The following is a 9,753-nucleotide window of genomic DNA, read 5'->3' on the forward strand; positions in this document are numbered from 1 at the left end:
AAGGATTGTAGCCCCGTTGACAGCTTGATTTCTCCAGGTGGCAAACTGACTTATAGACCTGGAAGACAACAGATTCAGGTGGCTTTAACCCAATGAGTTTGTGGTAATTTGTTACAGCAGTCTCAGGAAACTAGTATAGGTGATCAGTTCAGGGAGGCTTCTTGGAGGAGGTGAATCTGGAGAAACTTTTGCAGAGACATTGTTGGTTGAAATAAAAACTGGGTAATAGATATTGGAATTTGAATCCATAGGGGGAAAGACACTTAAGAAATCTCAGTACTCTATAACACTTACCCAGAATGTTTAAAATCAAAAGTCAGAGGAATAAAATAGTATTATGTGATTGTCACTAAATTCTGCAATGGATTCAGACACAAGGAATTCTTGAGAATTTTTCTCATAGTAATGCTACTTGAATTGTGATCACTTCACAGACTTAGAGGCTGACAAAACACTTGTTTTACCTGGATGGTTTTAAACTACTTAAGTCAGCAAAGAAAGCAGATAGAATCTGCAGCTTCCACACAGTTCAGCACCTGAATGCAAACTGGATCTTAATGCTCCTATCACTCTCCTTTAATCAGGTCTCCAGACTCTGCTGAATTCTTTATATCAAATCCTCCTGAATAAAAAAAATTGGATGCTCTCTCTCTCCCTTCCTCTCTCCCTTCCTCTCTCTCTCTCTCTCTCTCTCTCTCTCTCTCTCTCTCTCTCTCTCTCTCACACACACACACACACACTCACAGGGTGGAGGGAGGAGAGCCAAAAATAATCCTTCCATATATAAATTTGTTTATTAAAGTGTATTTACTGAGGGTCTGCATATGACATAAACTGTTTTAGGGAGGTATCAATGAATGAGACAGGCAAAGTCCTTGTTCTCATGGACTTAACAGCTTGGTGGAGAACACAGACATATAATCAGGCAATTTATAGTAGATTAGAAAATACAGGCTGCTATGACAAAACATGGAAGGGGCAAATGACTCAGTCTGGGGGTGGAAAGGTAGGAGTGTATCAGGGGAGGCTTCCTGGAAAAAAGACAACTTTTAAGCTAGTCGTTCTCAAAGTGTGGTCCCTGGATCAGAAACATCAGCAAGCCCTGGGAGACTGTAAAAAATGGAAATTCTCAGCCCTATTAAGTCAAACCTATTAATCTTGCAATTCTGGGAATACGGCACAGCAATTTGTATTTTAATAGATCTTTGGTTCAGATACCTGCTAAAGTGTGAGAACCAGAGGATCCTGCCCAGGCCGCACATCAGAATCACTTAGAACACTTTCACACCTGACTGCTGCCGCGTCTCCACCCTTAGAGATACTGGTTCATAGATAAAGCCTAGGAACCCGTATTTTTATTTTTTATTTTATTTTATTTTTTTAAATAAATTTTTATTAATGTTAATGGGATGACATTAATAATTCAGGGTACATATATTCAAAGAAAACATGTCTAGGTTATCTTGTCATTAAATTATGTTGCATACCCCTCACCCAGAGTCAAATTGTCCTCCATCACTCTCTGTCTAGTTTTCTCTGTGCCCCTCCTCCTCCCCCTAACTCTCTCCCTCCCTCCCTCCTGCGTCCTCCCTCCCCCCACCCCTGGTAACCACCACTCTCTTGTCCATGTCTCTTAGTCTCGTTTTTATGTTCCACCAATGTATGGAATCATGTAGTTCTTGTTTTTTTCTGATTTACTTATTTCACTCCGTATCATGTTATCAAGATCCCACCATTTTGCTGTAAATGATCTGATGTCATCATTTCTTATGGCTGAGTAGTATTCCATAGTGTATATGTGCCACATCTTCTTTATCCAGTCTCCTATTGAAGGGCTTTTTGGTTGTTTCCATGTCTTGGCCACTGTGAACAGTGCTGCAATGAACATGGGGCTACATGTGTCTTTACGTATCAATGATTCTGAGGTTTTGGGGTATATACCCAGTAGAGGGATTGCTGGGTCATAAGGTAGTTCTATTTGCAGTTTTTTGAGGAACCACCATACTTTCCTCCATAATGGGAACCCGTATTTTTAAAGCACTAGATGATTATAGTATGATTTTAATGTGCAATCAGGGTTGAGACCACTCACTAAGCTGACAACTGAAGCATGTGTTAGCCAGGCAGTGTGGGCTGGGGAGGAGCCAAAAAAAGGGGGGGGGAGTACAGGCAGATGTGCAAAGGCCCAGATGTGTAAAAGAAAGCTCGAGGTGGTACATCTGAGGATCTGATAACCTAGAGAGTACACACAGTAAAATTCTATGGCTTAAAATAAGGTCCAGAGTTATATGTTTAAGTGCATATTGCAGAACTTTTTAAACTTTAGTGCACGTAGAAATTATCTGAGGATCTTGTAGAAACACAACCCTATGCAGCAGGAAGGTTCTTTTGCCCCAGCTTCCCCTGAGTGTACATGTCAGAGAGTGGATGCGGGCCGCAGAAGGATGTATAATATCTAAACATCAGCCCTAGGGGACTCAGTTGGGGTGAACTGCAGATGCCCTTCGCTGGGTGGGTACGCTTTGACGTTAAGGAGGATAGATGCAACCTAGCACAACCTCCCAGCCTGCTCTTCTGATTATTTTCCATCAAGGTCGTACTGCTTTTAGCTCAACAGTAACAGCCACCACCACCCCCACTTTCACCCCCTCCCCCCCATCTAGCTGAGTGTTCCCTCTGGCCGGGCCAGCAGAACCAGCTCGTTAAGTGACCACTGGAGCTTTCTGTAACGTGCTAGCCAGTCAGGGAGGCGCTGGCCCGAGGACGGGGCTCTCCAGGGGCTTTCTCTCCCTTCTTTCCCTTTTTCCATCTTCCCCTTGGTTGACAGTGGCGGTGCCTGCGGCAGAGACTCCCTCTGCAGCAGCCCCTTGCACTTGGCTCGCACTTCTGGGCGCTGTCCATGGTTGCAGCATCTTTCGGCGCGCCACGTCAGGAGGCCGTAGCAGGGCCCTGCGATTGGCCGAGGAGCCCCTCGCCATCCCCCAACACGCCCGCCCCCGAGTCCGGGTCCTGAGCTCCCGCCCCGCAGGCGCGTGCCAGTGAGCGTGCAGGGCGCGCCCTGGGGCTCCTGGCGGCACACCCACTTTCCTTAATAGGGCAGAGTCGGGTGCCCCGAGCAGGCGGCCGAGCGCAGGGGTGGGGCTGGGAGCCCTGGGACACGACCGCCCTGGGCGCAGCCACAGCCTTAGCCGCCTCTGAGCGGCTGGAGGGACAGCGGGTCGCTGCGCCCTACGCGCCCACTACCCGGAGACGTTCGCTCCTCTCCCCCTACGGAAATCTTCTCTGTGCCTCTCCCGGTACCCCTGGTCCAAACCTCTCGCAACGATATGGAAGAATTTTTGCAACGTGCCAAGTCTAAACTGGTAAGTTGAGGAAGCAAGGTTGTGTTGATGTGTGTGCGTCTGTGTGTATGTGTGCGTGTTTGCGTGTGTGTATTCTGATGGAGAGGAACGGGCATTGCAGTAGAAGAGAAAAAAACAACTTTGCCACTTAGTTGTCAGGGTATACGGGCTGTCCCCTGTAAAGAATCTCTGGAACTCTGGTGCTTACAAGCAAGCCTTCTGTCTCCAGAATCTTCCCTCGCCAGACAAAATGCCCAGCTGAGGGTGGTGATAACCTGGCTCAAGTTGGGTGCTATGTGCCCAGCTTTGGTCCCTTTGGCCTGAGGTTGCAGGTCCAGCCAAATCTGCATTTTGCTGCTGAAGGCTAGAAGATAAATGGGTGTGGTGCTCCCTAGAAAAGAGTCCAGCCTCTGCAGATGCGGTACGTGTAAGTGTAAAAGACAAATAAGAATCCTTTAGAACTGGCTGTAGCTGGAGGTGGTGGCAAAACATAGGCGAGGAAGTCAGTGTGTCAACTAGGAAGGACATGTTCCGATGTGCAGTTCATGCAAGCATACTACCTCACAGAGCTCGTTCCAGTGAGGGAGTTGAGAATCGTGTGCCTCCGTGGTCCCTATTCAGATCTGCAATTTGGGACGGAGACGGAAGGGTAAAACTCCAACTGTTGCTGGTGATGTATATGGTTTTGCCAGACTGTTGTTCTCCTGAAAGGAGATCAGCAGGCTGGCCGACTATACTGAACTGTTTCTCTGTACAAAAAGTGAACCCAAATTTCACTGTGAATTTTGACAGGCGCTACAGATTCTGGAACAACAGATACTAGCAGTTTCCTAATTACAAATCGTTTTTGGCTCTCTGGAATTGCAGTAATAAATGTAATGGAAATGATTCTGTTTCAGCACTTAAAAAAAGCCTCTGCCCATTTAGAAGCAATATTTTAATGAACAGTGAAAGCACCTTTTATGGGCCTGGCATAGGAGGAAATGCATAATTTATGATGCCTTTAACCTTTAAACCTTCATAGAAGCCAAAATATAAAGTCTGCATTAAAGTGACGTCTTAATCACAAGGCAGGGTATTTTCAGGCTTATTACTGTAACACCCTCAAACAACGAAGGACGTGCAGAGGAAAGTGTAATTCTTACAATGACTCAACTGTAAGTATCTGTAAGAAGACCATTAAAGTTGATTAATGCTAATATATAAATAAGTACTATGTTTTCTACCGGAAGCCTCCCAGAGGGTTGAAAGTTTGTGGGATTTCAGAATTGAAAATGTTTTTTATCATTTCTGGGTTTACTGCTGACCATCTTACAAGTTTTCCATGAGCACATGAAGGAAAATTCTGACTGCAGAAACTCACTCGCATTTCTGATAGTATAGGTATGCTCTGTGTTCTGTACCTAATCATGAGTGAGAGAGGGTCAAAAAGGAAAGCCGGTTTCAGCAGCTTATTTATTTATTCTTTTGTGGATGAAAATGACTGGGGATCAGTGGTAAATGCAGTTGTATTTATTTTTTTTACGGTTCTTATTTTGTTTATTTTAATGAAGCTGGTACAATGTCTATTTAAAACTCATATCCCCGGCCAAAAAAATACAAATCAAATTAAAAAAGAGCAGTCAGTGTTCCATTGTACACACCTTTGCATGAATAACTTGATTAACTGCAAATGAAAATTAGAACCTTTCTGGGATCTTCTGACAAGATACATATTCTTAACTCTTAAAATGCTTTCTCTTCAGGGAAGCTGTCTTTGGAGTTAGTCTTTACTCTCACTTTATCCATCATCTTGACTCCAATCTGATATTCTTTGTTTGGTCTAGACCTTCAGATTTTAAAGGTAGCTTTAAGTTAAGGAAAAGTCATTTTTCCATAGTTCAGATGAAAATCTTTCATTTCCAAAAGTCAGAGTCCAAGAGCGAAGCATTCACAGACTAGAACTTTAGGGCCAATAAGAAAGTCATGAACACTTGCATGGTTAACCTTATTATTAATCACAAGCCTGAAAAGGTGCAGTCCTGAAAAAGGTGGCTTCCCTGCACATACCTTTAATGTTTCAAAAGGAGAGAGCACTATGATGGGGGTTGAGGTTTGATCCCCAAAATTCAGCACAGTGAAAACAAGCAATAATGAATAATAGGCACCAAATTCAAATTACTAGATGTTTTAAAGAGATGGGAGAGGTCTGCTTTCAATTCCATTTTGAACACCACATTACAAAAGAACTCTTTATAAAATAAGTAAAAAAGATTGAAGTAAAAAAAAAAAAAGAATATCTAAATCCTTGAATGACCCCATTTGTTCCTAATAAACTTCAATCACATCTTCTTCCTCTATTTTTGCTTCATTTGGAGTGTGATTATCAGCAATTCTGTGACCTTCACAGGGAAACCTGAGTGAATTCTTTAGAAATACCTGTCTTTGACAGTATGATTCTCTGAGTTTCTTGAGATGTGTTGTCATTTTCACTTTGATTGAATCTCACTGTTATCCTGTCCAATGACTTTGAGTTTGATGTATTCTCCTTCTTTCTTATCCCCCAAGTCCTCAGTTGAAGGTTTGGCCTTCCTTCCAGGGAGGTGGAAGCTTGGCACTGCAGGGGGGCAACTTGAAGGAGGCAGTGACCAGAGGAGCTGGGGCACAGAGGGTGATGTGTGAGCAAGAGAAGGCTCTGGGGGCTCACAGGAGACCCCGCCACCTCAGCTCAGCTAAATGCACCCTGTTCCACTCCCCTCACATATATTTTAACAATAAACCCTTAGATCATGGAGTCTCATGTAAGCAAGAGTTTTGTCTCATTTCTGAAAAGCAATTGCTGGAATAAAAAAAATTACTATTTTGGAGTAATCAGTTGAGAGTCATGTATAAGTTTATTTACTGAGTCCCTTCACTAGACAGCAGTTGCTCTACATCAGTGGTCCCCAACCTTTTTTGGGCCACGGACCGGTTTAATGTCAGAAAATATTTTCACGGACCGGCCTTTAGGGTGGGACGGATAAATGCACAAAATAAAATTATGCAACTGGCGTAAAAACTGTGGTATTTTTAAATATAATTGTCAAACTTACGAGACAAGCGTCAAGAGTGAGACTTAGACAGATGTAACAGAGGGAATCTGGTCATTTTTAAAAAATAAAACATAGTTCAGACTTAAATATAAATAAAACATAAATAATGTAAGTTATTTATTCTTTCTCTGTGGACTGGTACCAGTCCATGGCCCGGGGGTTGGGGACCACTGCTCTACATCATTAAAAGGAAGACAGGAAAAAGAAGTGGTTGTTTGAAATACTGTTCCCAGTCTCCTGCTTTAGCCAAAAGAACCATTAGTGCTATTTTCTTTTCTTGAAACAGGTTTCTTGTTAGAGATTGCAATTAGCCTTTCCTATTTAGCCACAGCAAAGTTGGTTTAGTCACTTTCAGAGTCACATTTCCCCTAACAAATTACATTTTCTAGGTTAAAAAAAAAATTAACTTAAAGTGTGACATTCAGCTATTGTAGTAGATAACCTTTGTTTTAGAGGATAAACATTTTTTAAGAGAAAAAAATAAGTAATTATGGCATTCATTTGTGAGTTTATTCATAATAAAATGGTTAGGCTATTTTTTGGGAAACATTTTAAGGAGAAGAAAATTATCATGCCGGCTTTCACTTAAGCTTTTTTAGAACACAATTAGACTTTCAGATGTTATGTTTAAGCTGTTTTCTATCAGACATTAATACAGATTTATGTATATGATACCTAAAACACATGTTTAATTGGCAGTTTTTTTCTATTTAGTTCACTTCTTTGATATCCTGTAAGCATGACACCTATCTTTGAAAGGTTTGAAATTGCTAATGTCTCTTCCTACATAACCTCAACATCATTGGAACTAGCTTATTTCAATAGGCTAAAGGAGTCTAAAATTCCAGAATGGAACTGCTATTAGCAATAGTTAAAATGTCCAATCATTAAACTTTTGAGAAAGTGTTTGTGTGCCTTTTATTCCCAGCTAGGAACATTTATTATTCATCGGTCATTGTGAGGAGAGAAGAGCTTTTCCATTTTAGGTCAGGCCCTTGGGTTAAGCAGAAATCTTTGAAGCGGAAGCAATTCTTTTTTAATTTTTATGAAGTAGTGTGGAGATTATTTCTGTTGAAATTAGGAGAGCACTCTCTCAATTATAGTTATCATCCCAGTCTGGTTTTTCAAGCCTTTAAACTGAGGCAGGTTCACAGACATAATCCCATCACCCTTCTCTCTCAATCTCCCTTCTGACACTACCCTTCATTCCTGAGAATAGGTGAAACTGTTCAGAAATGGCAAAAGTAAACCTCACTGTGGCTTCAGAGGGATCACCCCCTCCTTCAGCTTAAATGTTTCCATAGGGGGCCTGCCTTCTGCCTAGTTAGGACCCTGTTGGGTGCCTGGGGCTTCTTTGTAAATAAAGAAAAACCTGCCTGAATGTGGCAGGCAGCCAGGAAAGTGGTCACTCCTGCCAGGCACAGTCTCCAGAAATGGTACCTTCTTGACAAAAAGGAAATCGACACAATTGTTGTTAAAACAATCAAGATGGTAGAATAAGCAGTATGAGAGCTAGACCCCAAGGCAGGAGAGGCGGTAATTCAAGGGTGATGTTTGTTACCTGGGTTCACGGCCCCATGTGAGAACCCAGCTGTTTCTGATCTGGACACTCACTGCGAGCACTAGAAATGAGCGTGAAAACCCATTGTCTTTTTCTCCTGCCGCTGCCCACCTGTCGTTTCTTCCACTTGCCTGTTCTGAGCTGGAAAAGGGCCAGAGATACCTGTAATTCCAGGTATGCCCTTAAGTTTTAGCCATGCTTTTTATCACAGTTACACCAGTTCTATGATGTGGCTTAGTCATTCTCAGTTATGCTGTTTCTACAGTCAGAGAAATTGAAGGCAGGTAGAGAAAGAGAGCTTACTGTCCTAGGCTGTAACTTGGGAAATGTCCTCCACTTTTATAGTGGCCAGCTTAGAAAAATATTCAGGCTGAGATGGCCTTATGACGGGAGTAACCGTCCAAATTCTATGAACTTGGAGGGTGAGATGAGACAGCTGGGTGTCTGGCTGGCAGGAAGCCAGTGTTCCCACACTGGGTAGACCTGCTGCTGAGCTGCTCCCACTGCTCAGACCCTGCCAGCTGATGCAGTTCAAACAGCTGGTCAGGGATGGGGGGCACTGCAGCACACATGCCCTGAGATGTAGGTCATGAACCATCTTTGGGTGTGTGAGTGGCGGGAGTGTCAGCTGCCACCAGAAGGATACAGGGCGTATCAATGCCACAGGAATGCTGTTTTCAAAGATAGGGTGGGGACAGGGTTACCACAAAGGTCTGGGGAATGCATCTGCCATTTCAGCAGTGACAATTGCAGGTGAAGGGCTCATATCTGCAGTGGGTATTGGCCAGTATGTGGACTTCTACAGAAGAGAGTTCTGGGTGTCTTACATGTCAATTTATACTCTGTGGTATGTGGCATAGAGACACAAAAGCACATTATTTTTATTTTCTTTTTCTTCTTTTCCAAGTGAGAGGAAGGGAGATAGAAATACAGACTCTCACATGTGCCCTGACTGGGATCCATCTGGCAATGCCCATCTGGGGCCAATGCTCTGCCCATCTGGGGCTATGCTCACAACCAAGATATTTTTAGAGCGTGGATCCTCAGCACGAGGGGCTGATGTGCTCAAACCAATCAAGCCATGCTGCGGGAGGGTAAGAGAGAGAAGCGGAGGGGGTTGGAGAAGCAGATGGTCACTTCTCCTGTGTGCCCTGACTGGGAATCGAACCCAGGACATTCACATACTGGGCCAATTCTCTACCACTGAGCCAACTGGCCAGGGCCAAGAAAACACATTAAAAACTCTAAATGAACAACCACATTAGAGTTTATAGAGGAGATGAGTGAGGGAGGAAGGAAGGAAGGAAGGAAAGAAGGAAGGGAGAGAGAGAAAGAAGAAAGAAAGAGAGAGAGAGAAAAGAAAGAAAGAAAGAAAAGAAAGAGAAAGAAAGAAAGAAAGAAAGAAAGAAAGAAAGAAAGAAAGAAAGAAAGAAAGAAAAGAAAAGAAAAAGAGGGAAGAAAGGAAGGCACTGCAGCATGTCTGCAGAATAATTGTCTTGATTGGAAATTGGAGGAATAAGTCTTTCCTGATTTCCTTTATGGGAAGAAGATCTTGTGTGTCAATAAAAAATGTCTTTAAAATGAAAGTTATGTACATTTTAAAAGGCTGCTGTGGTAAGGACTAGCCATGATGGAGATACTGGCAGAGCAGTTTCATTTGGGGAGCTGAGCTCATTCTGATCACTGTCCACGGGGTCAGCTCCATCCCCATCGTAAGTGATAGCTGGTGCATTTGAGACTGTGCCTCTTGCCAGAGCATCCTGAGGACACTCAGGAACCC

The 9,753-nt window shown here is 43.1% G+C and overlaps 1 protein-coding gene across 5 annotated transcripts in view; it reads left to right on the forward strand.

Moving 5' to 3' along the window:
- The first annotated feature begins 3,159 nt into the window (after nt 1-3,159).
- The window catches only part of PRUNE2 (prune homolog 2 with BCH domain), a 288,030-nt gene continuing 281,436 nt past the window's right edge, over nt 3,160-9,753 (forward strand). For all 5 annotated transcript variants that reach the window (XR_010729070.1, XR_010729071.1, XM_066257053.1 and 2 more), the window contains exon 1: nt 3,160-3,362. Coding sequence is in view for 3 of the 5 variants with exons in the window: in XM_066257053.1 (XP_066113150.1) it covers nt 3,327-3,362 (36 nt within the window). In the remaining 2 variants the exon portion in view is untranslated. The remainder of the gene's footprint in view (nt 3,363-9,753) is intronic.

Source organism: Saccopteryx bilineata, chromosome 2 (assembly GCF_036850765.1).
Source record: "Saccopteryx bilineata isolate mSacBil1 chromosome 2, mSacBil1_pri_phased_curated, whole genome shotgun sequence".
In the NCBI taxonomy this organism is placed as follows: Eukaryota; Metazoa; Chordata; class Mammalia; order Chiroptera; family Emballonuridae; genus Saccopteryx; species Saccopteryx bilineata.